Source organism: Hoplias malabaricus, chromosome X2, assembly GCF_029633855.1.
Source record: "Hoplias malabaricus isolate fHopMal1 chromosome X2, fHopMal1.hap1, whole genome shotgun sequence".
Lineage (NCBI taxonomy): Eukaryota > Metazoa > Chordata > Actinopteri > Characiformes > Erythrinidae > Hoplias > Hoplias malabaricus.
Genome location: NC_089819.1, coordinates 22668622 through 22683312, shown reverse-complemented (window position 1 = coordinate 22683312; position 14691 = coordinate 22668622). Strand labels below are relative to the sequence as shown.

Below are 14691 nucleotides of genomic sequence, written 5' to 3'. Positions count from 1 at the left end.
GCCCCTGGAGCTGTGTGACTGTGACACCTACCTGCTGCGCCACCGTGCCGCCCGGTTTGGGTTCCTTATAGATCTTTATTATATGTTTAGAAACGTCCCATGTCCATCACAAGGCTACTCTTAAACGATACAATCAGCAAACTTCAGAGAAGTTTGGAAGAAACTGATTTTTGACAGTGTGGAAATCTTATCTTTGATTACCACATGCCCTCCAATGCAAGCTCGTGTGCGTCATTTCAGCAGGCCTCTGTTTAGACAGTTCTGTTTGCAAAGAAAGTGCCCTAGATTTTCAATCTCGTCAAGGAGAACTACTTGCAATGCCAAGAATTCATGCCCCGGAGCACAAGCGATATATTTGGATGTGGTGTACTGTAAGAGTGCACTGCATTACAGAAAGGGCAAGAAGAGCTTCGAGAGATATTAATAATACTTGTCCCTCCTCTGGGTCAGGGTATCCCACCTGTGGTCAATGCATTTAGCCAACCCTCTTCAATAAAAAAGCCCCTGGAAGTTTTTACTGGTGTCAGCATGTTTTCTTTCCCTTCCAAATCCACGGGGCACAGTTTCAGGACATCAGGATACACAGCTTCCACTAAATAATTCTGCTCTTGTTGGGTTACGTTTAAAACACCCCTCTTTTTTCTGAAAGTCTTGAAGGCCAGAAAAGTAGTGCATTCATAAATTATGTTTGTAAAGGCTGCCAGAAAATGCTCTGCTTTACCAAGTCAAAGTCTACTTTACAGGACTGCTCTCTTCCTGCTGAGACACTACACACAATACAACACATTGGAACTACATAGAAACAAAGACATGGACAAGGGATTAGTTTGGCCATGAGGTTTCAACATTTTTTTCATTTATGACTACTATTTCAAGCCAATCTGAAACACCCAGCAAGTGACAAATCACATGTATTCTGCCTGTGAGGTGCTGGAAAACCCATACAAACCACATCTAATAGTTTTATTAGTAGTGCTAATGGCCAAAGTCTATGGACAGAATGAGCCCAACTGTCCTGTTGTTCCCCCTGGTTCAAACTGGCTCGTTCTCCAGGTGTTTGGGCAGCTTTTCTCTTTGAACTCTGAAGGGCCTCTTTTTAGAGTGTGTGTGAGCATGTCTCCACCTGTCCACCTCCATCATCCTACCCCTCTATCCCTCTTTCTTTCTCCACAAACCCTTCTCAGCCTTAACAGAGGCCATGGAGAGAGCATTATAAGCACATACCACGGGTTGTGGAAGCTATCAGTTATCTAAAAGGCAACATGGGTGAGAATGGGTTGCTGTGCTTTTACAACGGCTCTAATTGCAAAGTGCCAGAAAGTTGGGATTTGTCATTATCCACCATTTACAAGCTGGTGAAAACATGGTGTGTAGTGTCAGACTGCTTTTAAAAGCCAAGTCATGCGTACCCTCTCCCACCCCTCCCCAGAAGAAACTACCAGTTGTTGCTGATGAATAATTTTAATGACAAATCAATGACTGAAATGAGACTGAAATCTCAGAATGCACTGGGGGCCAGATGGCATTTTAAAAGAATAATTTTACTACAATATCAAACAGGCAAACATTACTTGGAAAATTACAAACAACAAGACAATGTAGGGACAGGACAAAACTATGTAGCTATATCATTCATTTATTGATTTTTTAAATGAAAATATATTATTTTATATCTACATCTGTGGTGATTAGTTGGATATTTGCATAATAACTGTGCATATTTTCAGGGAGAACACACCACACTCCTCACAGACAGTCACCCGGAGGAAACCCACACAGACACAGGGAGAACACACCAACTCCTCACAGACAGTCACCCGAAGGAAACCCACGCAGACACAGGGAAAACACACCACACTCCTCACAGACAGTCACCCGGAGGAAACCCACGCAGACACAGTGAGAACACACCACACTCCTCACAGACAGTCACCCAGAGGTTCACCAAACTGCAAACGAAGCCATACGAGAAGCAAAGCACGTTCTCCAACTTGCAGAAAGCTCTCTCACTTCTTAGTATAATCCCGAACAAGATGTTTCAGAGGAAGGCCCTCAACAAGACAACGAAGCATTTCTCAAACTTCCTGATCCAGCCACTTTCTAAGCCCCATTAACATTCACAAAGCCCTGTGACTGTTCATTTTTTCATGAGCTACTTCTGCTCATCCACATCTCCAGTAGCTGTACGGTCTGCTCTGATTGATACTTTATCAGGCCACAGCCTTCGAGGCGGTGCCACGATAATGTACTACTGAATTATTAAAGCCGCCAAGTCCGGCGTGAGTAAATGGGGCAGAAATATGACTCTGAGCTAGAATAACTGTCAGGAGATAGCGCCAAACCAGATTGGGGCCAAGGTAATGAGATAAATCAATACGTACCGCTACCAGCGCCCCTTGATAGACACACGCTCCTAGAGATGGAGAAGAAAACAGAATCAGTAAATCAGTATTAGAACAACTGTTCAAATCTTCACTTTCACTGCGTCCATTAATAAAACTTAACAGTTTGAATCTCAAATGGCTTCAAAAGTGGACATTATCAACACAGACGATTAACTCTCTCTTTTTCGGGGCTATTTCCCCTTGCCTTTTTATGATGTGTGATAAAAATAAGTCTAAAACTTGATGAATATTGACCATTGGCCAAGTCCTATTAGAGACACAGGGTCATAACAGTGGTTACTGATAATAAAGTGCTACTTTACTGGCCGTGGTGTGTCATTTTAAAGCATTTATACTCCTGTTAGCTCAAGAGATTGTGTTGAGAACAACTGTCGTATTTATGAAGGATTTTCTAGACTTTACTAAAAGCAAAAGACTTTATCCACAGAGGTGTTCTATTACCATTTATGGATCTATTATTTGTTCTTCACAATAATAGTGGTGAGCTAGTGCTAAATAAAGAATGTGGATATTTAGCTTCTATATTCATTCATTATCTGTAACCCTTATCCAATTCAGGGTCGCGGTGGGTCCAGAACCTTCCTGGAATCAATGGGCAAGGCAGGAATACACCCTGGAGGGGGCGCCAGTCCTTCACAGGGCAACATGCACACATTCACTCACACACTCACACCTACGGACTTTTGAGTCGCCAATCCACCTACCAACGTGTGTTTTTTGGACTGTGGGAGGAAACCGGAGCACCCGGAGGAAACCCACAGGGAAACACAGGGAGAACACACCACACTCCTCACAGACAGTAACCCGGAGGAAACCCACGCGGACACAGGGAGAACACACCACACTCCTCACAGACAGTAACCCGGAGGAAACCCACGCAGACACAGGGAGGACACACCACACTCCTCACAGACAGTAACCCGGAGGAAACCCACGCAGACACAGGGAGGACACACCACACTCCTCACAGACAGTAACCCGGAGGAAACCCACGCGGACACAGGGAGGACACACCAAACTCCTCACAGACAGTAACCCGGAGGAAACCCACGCAGACACAGGGAGGACACACCACACTCCTCACAGACAGTAACCCGGAGGAAACCCACGCGGACACAGGGAGAACACACCACACTCCTCACAGACAGTCACCAGGAGGAAACCCACACATACACAGGGAGAACACACCACACTCCTCATAGACAGTCACCGGGAGGAAACCCACGCAGACACAGGGAGAACACACCACACTCCTCACAGACAGTCACCCGGAGCATGACTCGAACCCACAACCTCCTGGAGCTGTGTGACTGCGACACCTACCTGCTGCGCCACCGTGACGCTCTAGCTTCTATATAACTGAATCTAAACCAATCAGAGGCTCCAAACCCTGTGTTGCATATATGAAAATAACCATGACTAAATGACAGACTAGCACTCAAAATTAAAGCCGGATCTCCATAAGAAGATGCCAACATAGAGAGGGCCATGATTTTTCTTTGCCTGGGGATGTAATTCTGACATGAGTAACTAATCGATTCTGTGTGAAGCACTGAAAAGGGAAAAAAATCTGCAGTTCTTTTTTTTTTTTTTTTTACACATTTAAAAACATACATGTTTGAATCACCAGTTTAAATGAAAGTGTGCAAAGCAAAGACCCCAAATCTCTGTCAGTGACATACAGAAAGACAGTGCAGCACTGGCACAGACTGCAATGTTGTAGCTGTTACAGAAAACCATAACAATGATCTCATTGCATAAATCCGTGGTCTGATGAATCAAAAACTGAACTCTGCGGTCCCTAAAGGCCCCTTCAGCTACTGTTTCCAAAGATGTGTTCAGAGGCAATAAAAGTATTACAAACGAGCACCTTCCCAACCTTTAAGCATGGAGGGGTAGATGTATAATGCTCTGGGGTTGTTTGGCAGCCAGTTTCAAAGGAAATGGCATGGTAAAGAGTGAACAGGAAAGATAGGACTCTACTAAACATCAGCAAATGCTGAAAGCTGATGTCACAGAGTCAGTGAGACAGGACCACAACGCTAGACATGCATCAAAATCAACTCTGAACTACTTAAAGAAGTATGGATTGACCTTCATAGTCCCTATATTCAAATATTATAGAAACTATCATCTAAATATTATATCCATTCAAGATAACATATGAATCACTCTGAAGCTGAAGTGTGCTTTTATTTTTGGGTAAATATTGTTAGCTGTATACAGCAGATATCTGGAGGCTATGATTTCTGCCAAAAGCTGCCTACACTTTTGTAAACCAAAGTTCATTCATTCATTCATTATCTGTAACCCTTATCCAGTTCAGGGTCACAGTGGGTCCAGAGCCTGCCTGGAATCATTGGGCGCAAGGCGGGAATACACCCTGGAGGGGGCGCCAGACCTTCACAGGGCAACACACACACACTCATTCACTCACACACTCACACCTACGGACACTTCCGAGTCGCCAATCCACCTACCAACGTGTGTTTTTGGATCCTGGGAGGAAACCGGAGCACCCAGAGAAAACCCACGCAGACACAGGGAGAACACACCACACTCCTCACAGACAGTCACCCGGAGGAAACCCACGCAGACACAGGGAGAACACACCACACTCCTCACAGACAGTCACCCGGAAGAAACCCACTCAGACACAGGGAGAACACACCACACTCCTCACAGACAGTCACCCGGAGCGGGACTCGAACCCGCAACCTCCAGGCCCCTGGAGCTGTGTGACTGCGACACTAACCTGTTTGTTTTGCAAAAGCCTACATTATCAACAATGTCTTAACAAGTTTTTAATTGGGATTTTAACTTTTATTTAAGAGAGTTAGATCAATCAGAGGCAAACAAACACTGGGCTGTCTTATAAAAACAGGTATATGTTAATTTATTGAAACTATTATTACAAAATACAACTGTAGTCTCAGTGTTGAACAGAAAACCTTTCAGCTGTATTTCCAATTCCATTCAGCAAATAAATTCTTTTCACTTAGGAGCATCAACTAAAGGAGCCATTCCACCAGGGGTGTCCCTACTGTAAATACACTTTCCCCACAGGGACTGTGAGGCATGTTACTCCAAGCATAGTTTAAAGTGCAATAAAATGTAGTACAGTTGTGAACACGTACATTCAGATGTTCAGTAGCGTACAGGGCCAAGTTTGTGGATACCAACCTTCGGAACAACTTCTTCTGAAAGTGTATTATGCTATAGAGGGCTAACCCTATTTACTACTAAAAGTGCTTCTACTCCTCTGGGAAGGCTACAACCAACTTGGAACATTTCTGTGAATATTTGATGGCATTAGTGAGCACCCCAGCTCAACCCAGAGGTACTGGATGGTGCTCAGTTACTCCATAGCACACAGGTTCACTGCTCCACAGCCCAATGGCAGCAATGGCAGCTCTTAGACCCCTCTGGCCGACGCTGGGCATTGAGCATGACCTTATTATGCTCATGTAACATTTCTCCAGAGGGTCTTGGTGTTTTGCTTTTCTATGGAGACCAAAGTGTGTCCACAAACTGGCAGGAAAAGATTAGGAAGAGTGTTCACAAGCTTTTTAAAATTGTGAGAGTTTATTTTTCCTGTGGAGAAACGTCTCAGCGTTTACATGAAATTTACATTAACCTAGTCCAGAGAGAACAGCAAGTTTGCAGGGCTTGGAAATACCGAGAAACAATATTTGAGTTGTTAAATTAGCTAATTGTGCTATAAGAATACTGGATGTTTTTTCACTAACCTCGGACTCCTTGAGAAACTGTGGCGAACAGAAGAGTAAAAAGCGGGACAAAAATCCCCACCACAGCCATCCTCACTTCAGCACAGCGTCCCTCTGTTAATCCAGTGTGGAGAAATTACAACTGAATCGTGCGGATTTTTAGTTCGAAAACAAGAGACAGAGACCTCGAAACACCATGCTGGGTTTGTGATGGTCCGAGGATGTGCAGATAGATGGTGTTTGGACGGAGAAGTGAGAGAGAGAGAGAGAGAGAGAGACAGACCCGTTTATTACGGCAAACTTCCCCAAACCGAAAGAGAAAACTTCACCAAATCCGCGGTTTTAAGAGCCCAGAGCCATTGTGAGGAAACAACCGCCTCGTCCTCGGCTCCTGCGGTAATTACAGAGTGAAAAGTGCAGGTTTCCCACAGAGCGCTGGGTTAAAGTTGCTCTGAGAGGACGCCCCCCTTTCTCCATTCACTACACAGCCCAGGAGAGCTACTTAAAGGGGAATTCCTCCAATTTTCCAACACATCTGTATGATACTCGGGTCTAGATTTACACAACATCCTCCATTCTTGTTGAGGTGAAAGGTTCCGTTTTTTAGAGAACCTTGCCCCTTCAGAGTTGGTTACAGTAGCACTGATAGGAACCAGACGTCTTTAAAGGCTATAATAAAACATTTATTTGCGCTTTCAAATATTAAAGACCTTGTAACTTGTCATGGAAATCCACAAGCTACATATTAGGCAGGACTTGTTTGTACACAACCAAAATACCTATATCAAAACCTTGTAGAGTTAGTTGGCTGCCCACATTTACCCAATACCTGCCTTGACCCAACTAGGCCGTGTTCAACCCTTGTAAGCCCCACTACCCAGTAAACATTTAGCCGTTGATTCAACCTTGAAATAACGTAATGACTGCCGTCTAATCAACGTTCTCTTAAGGTTGAAAATGAAAGTTGAAAAGACGTCCAAACACAGACATTGAAAAGACGTATTTTGGACGTCCACTGACGTTATCGATTGGTCACCACTTAACTAACTTATTAAGATGGATTTTGGACGTCCATTGACGTTTAAAATATGTCAGACTATTTTAGACCTATTTTGAACGTCCAGGGACGTTCCTTGTTTACTGGGTAAGGTGTGCTTGTTGAATACCTCATGAACATTGCTTCTGTATTAGTCTTGTTTCAGTATGAATCAGTAGGGTTACCAGGTTTTGGCATCTTTTTGTGAAAAATGCATCAGTCGGTTGGAGTCCTGTGCTGTGTTAGTTGTGCACTGCTTACATGACCTGTTTAGGTGGTTATATTGAATAAGTCTGAAATATCACAGGATATATTAGCCTGAAACCACTAAATATCAACATATTTATATAAAAATAATATAACATATAATCATTGATAGCTAAAAATCAGGTGTAAATATTGTGTGGAATAATATAATGGTGTGTATTTATATTGTAAATATGTGCTCATGTCATATTTCCAGAATTAGTTTTCAGCGTTCAGGTGCATAAACCAAGGGAACAACACTGCCACCTGCTGTTAGAAGACATTCCCGCGGAACACTGACCCCTGTCAGTTCCGTTTTGAGGTGCACCAAAGGAAGGCGTTTTGAAATATTGATTCGTAAACGTTAAGCTTTGAGGGCAGAGAATTTGTATTTCTTCCCTTCTTGCTAACACCATGCGATTAAATCTGAGCTCTGAGCCTTCCACAAAGTTAAATTATGTTTTTGTTAGGACATGAACACAAGAAACAAAGATTTCCTCGAGTGTATGTCATTAACAAACCCTTCAATTTGGTAGGAATGTTTTTCATGTGCTGCTAGGCTCAAATTAGGGCCCTTTTTGGAGGAAAGTGGCTTAAAATGCCCATATCCTCCATTTTGTTTGCATTATATTTTTGTCCTAATATAAATTTATATTTTTGTTTTAATTCGTAAAAATGAACATTGACCAACATCTCTTTATTAACTTTAACACGGGCAGTGTTCAAACTGTTTAAGACTGATATGTGAACAGTTTGTGTGGCACACTACTCCAGGATCCTGGGGTTACGGGTTCAGTTCACACCTCGGGTTCAGTTCCTCCCACAGTCCAAAAACACATGTTGTTAGGTGGACTGGCTATGTGAATCTGTCCACAGGTGTGTGTGAGTGCATATGAGTGAGAGGCTGAAAGTGTTGATGGACTAGCACCCTGTCCAATGTGTGTTCCTGCCTTGCACCCAATAATTCCAGGTAGGCTCCGGACCCACCACAACCCTGAACAGAATAAAGTGTTCACAGAACAGGAATGAATGTAAACAACTGACTGCCCAGTGCTGTGGCCTATTCACATTACAGTAGGTGTAAGGACATGCCCTTATAACCTGACTGAACTTGGAGTAAAATGTAGGTGGATGTATGTAAATATGTTTGTATTTGAACACAATGAGTCTAACACAGATTAATTCTATATGTGAGTTGTATGAGTGGGGAGGGAACGGTGTTATTTTAAAGCTTTAACAGCGTTTACATTGCAATCTGAGATTTTTTTTTCCTAATACAGGCCCTGAGACTATTTTCTCAGAGATTTCCATTAATATTTGTCTTTACAAAAAATAGAAGTCAAGTAAATTACCAATTTAACATAAAAAGGAGATCTCTGGGTCTATTCTCGTGGAAATTAATCTCTTCATTTTCTCAAAAATATAATGTGAATGAATATTTTTTGTGAAATGTAATGTGCTGCTTCAGATCCTTAATATCAGAAAGCTCTTTTACTTTAACCCTCACATCATGACAATGTATTACACCAGGTATTACAACATATTTAAGGTGTTTCATTACAATACAACTCATTACACAATGGGAACACACTGATGCATTCAGTCTCCTCAGTCTTCCTCCTTCACCTCCTGTGGTAATAAGGAGTCTAATTTGATGCGTAACCCCTCACTCGTTTGGCTGCTTGTGATCACCCTCTCGATCAGAGGCCCTGAATAAAAAAATAAGTAAAAGAAAAATAAAAGAACAATTAAAGAACAATTAAATATCAAAGCATATTTGGGCTTTATGGGCGGCACAGTGGTGCAGCAGGCTAGTGTCGCAGTCACACAGCTCCAGGGACCTGGAGGTTGTGGGTTCGAGTCCCACTCTAGGTGACTGTCTGTGAGGAGTGTGGTGTGTTCTCTCTGTGTCCGCGTGGGTTTCCTCCAGGTGACTGTCTGTGAGGAGTGGTGTGTTCTCCCTGTGTCTGTGTGGGTTTCCTCGGGGTGACTGTCTGTGAGGAGTGTGGTGTGTTCTCTCTGTGTCTGTGTGGGTTTCCTCCGGGTGACTGTCTGTGAGGAGTGTGGTGTGTTCTCTCTGTGTCCGCGTGGGTTTCCTCCGGGTGACTGTCTGTGAGGAGTGTGGTGTGTTCTCTCTGTGTCTGTGTGGGTTTCCTCCGGGTGACTGTCTGTGAGGAGTGTGGTGTGTTCTCTCTGTGTCCGCGTTGGTTTCCTCCGGGTGACTGTCTGTGAGGAGTGTGGTGTGTTCTCCCTGTGCCGCCCGAAAATGCCTCTTATAATGTGTTATTCGTTTGACAGTTGTAACAGTGTTTATAAAATATGAATAAATTAACCTGTCATTCCAAAGCTACCATTAATATTTCTGATCATAAACTGAATTAAAGTCGACTGAGTACAAAGTATTTTGCTTTAAAGAAACAGTTGTAAAAAAGAAAAAATGCCGCTGATTTGTTTTATACAAGGTTTCTTTTCTAAATATTTTGTGAAGAACTTTTCTTTTATTAAAGTTAACAAAGGCAAAATGAGACTCACCAAACTCTGCAGGTTTGTGGGAAGCAACATCCTGAACGATGGCCCGCATGTTGTCCAGGATGTGTTCCTTTGGCATGTCCAGCTGTTCAAAAGTAATTTGATAGTGTTTGTGTCATTTCTATTTAAATATAAACGCTTGATAAAAATGTTTTCTTCATTTTAAATATTTTTGAAGAGAATCTTTTACACAAATTATGGCATTTCATATTCAAACATTGTCCCAGTGGTTTTTGCCCAAAGACAGCACTGTAATTATATCAGGGTAATTATCTAAGACTTTATATTACTGTTATAACGCATTCAGCCAGATGATTTCATTTTGATTTACCAATGCAACTTGTGTAACGATGTAGCTGTCCCTTTCCACCAGATACTCATGACCAGTCTTAAACAGTCCCAGCATCTTAGGAATGTTCACACCCACTGAACCTGGGGGGGACAACACATTTAAATTAAACTTCACACACTGAACCAAGCCGTAGTTTCTCTGTAATAAAGTACTGACCTCTCTTGCTTTTGGGAAATTTCTTCCTCAGTTTGTTTTTCAAAGGAACAAGCTTGGAGATGATTTCAGGAACAGCCAAATAAAAGTCTGCTGTGATTTCATCTTCTAAAATCTAAAGTCAAGAAAAAGTAAGATGAGTCACTTTGGACAATGGACATTTTGTTGAGGTGAAAATTCAGACTCCTAACTAGAGTTACAATAACAGAATTATTCAAATATGCTGTGCTTGTACCTAGCTGTTGAGCTGCACTGGTTACACTTGCTTTGGGCTAATGTGCTGAATCAGCAGACCACCCCTGTTACATTGTAGACCTCAAAACTAAACAGCTTCAGGTTTCAGGAGACAACCCTCATCACAGTTCCAGTACAATTGGACATTGAATGAAAGGGCTTCTTAAGTCTCACCTTATCCACAAGCTCAGTTCCTCCGACTATAGCTGCCCCATTCTCTGTGGCTATTCTCGCTTGTTCTGGATTCTGAAAAACAACCATAAAATCAGTCGTGTTTTAAATGTTGATATTATACACAGAAGGAGTTGGACGGACTAAACATGAAGCTCATACTGAGCCAAACCTGCTCAAGGAGATACACACCTCTGTGAAAACCACAACTTTGTTGATGTCCTTCTTGAAGGGATGTGGTAAATGGACAGTGCTAACAAAAGGATCTATTTTTTTCTGAAATGGAAGAAGAAAAATGCATATATAACACATAAGGATATAAAAAGTAATATTGACAGATAGTACTTGGCACTAGGGCTCCTCAGTGTGGACCAAGTAGCATCATACAACTTTGTTACTACATATTGTAATATGTCTTGTAATATATTATTAGTATATGATGCATAACACTGAGATGATTCAAGATTATTCTAAATTATTTTGTCCATATTTAGTTATTATATGTTTTACTTTGGGGGCGGCACGGTGGCCTGAAGGTTTTGGGTTCAATTCCCACTCCGGGTGACTGTCTGTGAGGAGTGTGGTGTGTTCTCCCTGTGTCTACGTGGGTTTCCTCTGGGTGACTGTCTGTGAGGAGTGTGGTGTGTTCTCCCTGTGTCTGCGTGGGTTTCCTCCGGGTGACTGTCTGTGAGGAGTGTGGTGTGTTCTCTCTGTGTCTACGTGGGTTTCCTCTGGGTGACTGTCTGTGAGGAGTGTGGTGTGTTCTCCCTGTGTCTGCGTGGGTTTCCTCCGGGTGACTGTCTGTGAGGAGTGTGGTGTGTTCTCCCTGTGTCTGCGTGGGTTTCCTCCAGGTGACTGTATGTGAGGAGTGTGGTGTGTTCTCTCTGTGTCTGCGTGGGTTTCCTCCGGGTGACTGTCTGTGAGGAGTGTGGTGTGTTCTCCCTGTGTCTGCGTGGGTTTCCTACGGGTGACTGTCTGTGAGGAGTGTGGTGTGTTCTCCCTGTGTCTGAGTGGGTTTCCTCCAGGTGACTGTCTGTGAGGAGTTTGGTGTGTTCTCCCTGCGTCCGCGTGGGTTTCCTCCGGGTGCTCCGGTTTCCTCCCACAGGCCAAAAACACACGTTGGTAGGTGGATTGGCGACTCGAAAGTGTCCGTAGGTGTGAGTGAATGTGTGTGTTGCCCTGTGAAGGACTGGCGCCCCCTCCAGGGTGTATTCCTGCCTTGCGCCCAATGACTCCAGGTAGGCTCTGGACCCACCGCGACCCTGAACTTTATAAGGGTTACAGATAATGAATGAATGAATGTTTTACTTTCTTGGATGAACCGATGGTTTTGATTTATTTAAAAATTCACAGACATTCAATTAATAAGGATGTTCACAGCATGACTGACTAACAGACTGAATTCTGACAAATATTATGCTAAAAGTGCATAAAGTGATGAGGAAGAGCCTATTTGTGCTTTTCTTAAATATCTTTTATTTATAGTTTATAGTGTGATGCTTCAAAACAGTTTGACCAATGCAAAGTCACCACATTTAGGCTGTCTACATAATGCAAAGATCAAAGTTTGAGGAAAATAACTAAATGAAAACAAGTTTACATCTATATTTGTTTTACCTTCTTCTCAAGCTTCATGTCCAGTTGCAGGTCAATGAAAACAGGCTGATCTTCAGGAGTGAAGTCCAGCTTCTGGAAGCTCTTCAGCAGGTCCACTGCCGCATCTGCATCATACACCGGCTTAGGGTAGAACCTCACTAAATACACATCATCTACTGGAGCCCAGGCTGTGAGACCAAAGGGTTTATGGCGGTCTGTCTCATCAATCTTCTGCTTCTGATTCTGCTTCTTCTTTTCCTCCTCTTTTGCATCTTTAGCTGTATCTTTTTCTTGCCTATGTTTCTTAACTGGCCTGTAAGACAAATAAATACAATTAATTCCATATATATTTCCTTAAATCAAATTTCACTTGCCTCACATTCAGGAAAATACATTACTGAAAAGGTCTAGAGAGTGAAATGAAGATATCCAAAGAGATATGATAAGATTTACAGTGAAGAGCAATTCAAAAATTCAGAAATGCACTGCATGTCAGCAATTAAGTGATCCAGAGTGACAACATTAATACACCCGGCATTCACAAAAGGAGGAGTCCCAAGATACAAGTAATTTCCTGTAAGACCCAATTTTCTTCAGTTAATATATTTAATTTCCCCACCGTATAAAAAGCTTTCCCATAAAACAAAAACAACACAGATCTCACTTGGCTGCTGCAGCATAGTTCCTGACAGAATGGAGTCCAGATGAATTCTGGAAAAAAGGTGAGACGGGTGGAGCGCTGGAGATAAGGTGCTGTCTCTGGCATCCCGCTAATACTGTGTGACAGATCATACAAATGTTACAGGAATGTCTGTGTACATCCATAGGCTCACAATCAATTTTACTACAAACAATTACCTTGTAATTTTAGGGGCTAATAAAGAACAGAAGAGTTTTATTGTACCTTTTCACCCTTTAATTTAAAGGTCTAGTGTTTCTCCATTTGTTCTACCCCCAGTAGTACTCTATACCTCTTGTTGTTCATTTTATCAGCTCCACTGACCATAGACAAGCTTTGTAGTTCTACAATCACAGACTATACATAGTCCATCTGTCAGAAACCTATATTCACCCTGTTCTTCAAATGGTGAGGAGCCCAGGACCACAAAACATTAGGTAGGCTGTTATTTGAAGGATATATCACTCAGACACAGCAGTGCTGCTGCAGTTTTTTAAAACACTCAGTATCACTGCTGGACTGAGAATAGTACACCAGCCAAAAACATACAGCCAACGGTGTCCTTTGGGAGGCGTCCTGTGTCCACCGATGGAGGACTAGAGGACGACCAACTCAAACTGACTCTGACTTTACATCTCCAATGTGGACACGCTGTTTAAAAACTCCAGCATCACTACTGTGTCTGATCCACCACCCACCACCAACACGTCACAATGTCACTCTGAATGATCCACTATTCAAATAACAGACTGCCTGCCCTGGGGGTGTCCTGACCATTGAAGAACATGGTGAAAGAGATGGACTACAGTCTGTAGTTTTAGAAGTACAAAGTGCTCCTGTATGGACAGAGAATCTCAGGGCTTGGACAGTGAGTGCAGAAACAAGGCGGTTGTTTGAATCTTCTGGTTGAATACGATGTATACAACCACCTCTCAACAACATGCTTATTCATAAAAAGCAGCTTACTAAAAAAACAAACAAGTAAACACGAATTGTTAATATAGATTTAAACTACTCATAACTCAGTTTAAATGTCTTTACGCAATAAATAAACTCCATAAAACCTGACCTCTCAGAACACTCCTGCAGGAGGCCGCCATCTCCACACACGTCCCTTCTGCGTCCGGGTAGAAACACACAGACAGTACCTCGAAGAGTTCCGATACTTTAGTATACACCACGTAGCAAATCAATAAACACAGGGCCAATCCCAATTGACCTTCTACGGCCTATCTAGGTCTCTTCATATGCTTTAACATCCAAATAGTGGACTACAATGCTCAAGAGGCATTCTGACATTCGGCCATACGTTTCCCCAAAAGGACACTAGGGCTAAATCCCAAATTACATCTTACTCCCTATCTGCACTTGCCTCCAAATAGTGCCATACTGCTCAAGAGATTATGGGGTATATATATATATATATATACGCCATATATATGCTGCATGTAGTGACAAAGCTCCATAGTCTTTGGGTCCTGGGTTCGATCTTATCATTGGGTCATTGTGAAGAGTTGTGTGTGTTTTCCCCGTGTCTGCATAGGTGACATCTGTGTGCTCCC

General features: G+C 42.6%; 2 protein-coding genes across 2 annotated transcripts in view; both read right to left on the bottom strand.

The window, feature by feature from the left end:
- LOC136677369 (extracellular matrix organizing protein FRAS1-like) overlaps window positions 1-6276 on the bottom strand; it is a 177743-nt gene extending 171467 nt beyond the window's left edge. Inside the window, exons 1-2 of the mRNA XM_066654892.1 lie at window positions 6155-6276; window positions 2382-2413 (exon numbers count right to left, since the gene is read on the bottom strand). Of these exons, the coding sequence (XP_066510989.1) occupies window positions 2382-2413; window positions 6155-6224 (102 nt within the window). The 5' untranslated portion in view covers window positions 6225-6276. The remainder of the gene's footprint in view (window positions 1-2381; window positions 2414-6154) is intronic.
- Window positions 6277-8155: 1879 nt separating this feature from the next.
- LOC136677019 (large ribosomal subunit protein uL1m-like) lies at window positions 8156-14479 on the bottom strand. The gene is made up of 9 exons (XM_066654366.1): window positions 14199-14479; window positions 13115-13226; window positions 12472-12763; window positions 11047-11130; window positions 10858-10929; window positions 10453-10564; window positions 10276-10376; window positions 9948-10029; window positions 8156-9124 (listed from the first exon to the last, which is right to left on the bottom strand). Exons 1-9 carry the CDS (start codon window positions 14227-14229, stop codon window positions 9024-9026), a joined length of 987 nt encoding a protein of 328 aa, XP_066510463.1. The 5' UTR covers window positions 14230-14479; the 3' UTR covers window positions 8156-9023.
- Between the last annotated feature and the right edge of the window lie 212 nt (window positions 14480-14691).

What these genes read in the sequence shown, in the direction of transcription:
- LOC136677019 (XM_066654366.1), bottom strand. Translation starts at nt 14,229, where the DNA reads ATGGCGGCCTCCTGCAGGAGTGTTCTGAGAG. An exon ending in GAACTGAGCTTGTGGATAAG is followed by an intron (nt 10,565 to 10,857) that starts GTGAGACTTAAG and finishes TCTTGACTTTAG; the next exon opens with ATTTTAGAAGATGAAATCAC. An exon ending in TCGTTACACAAGTTGCATTG is followed by an intron (nt 10,030 to 10,275) that starts GTAAATCAAAAT and finishes ACTTTTGAACAG; the next exon opens with CTGGACATGCCAAAGGAACA.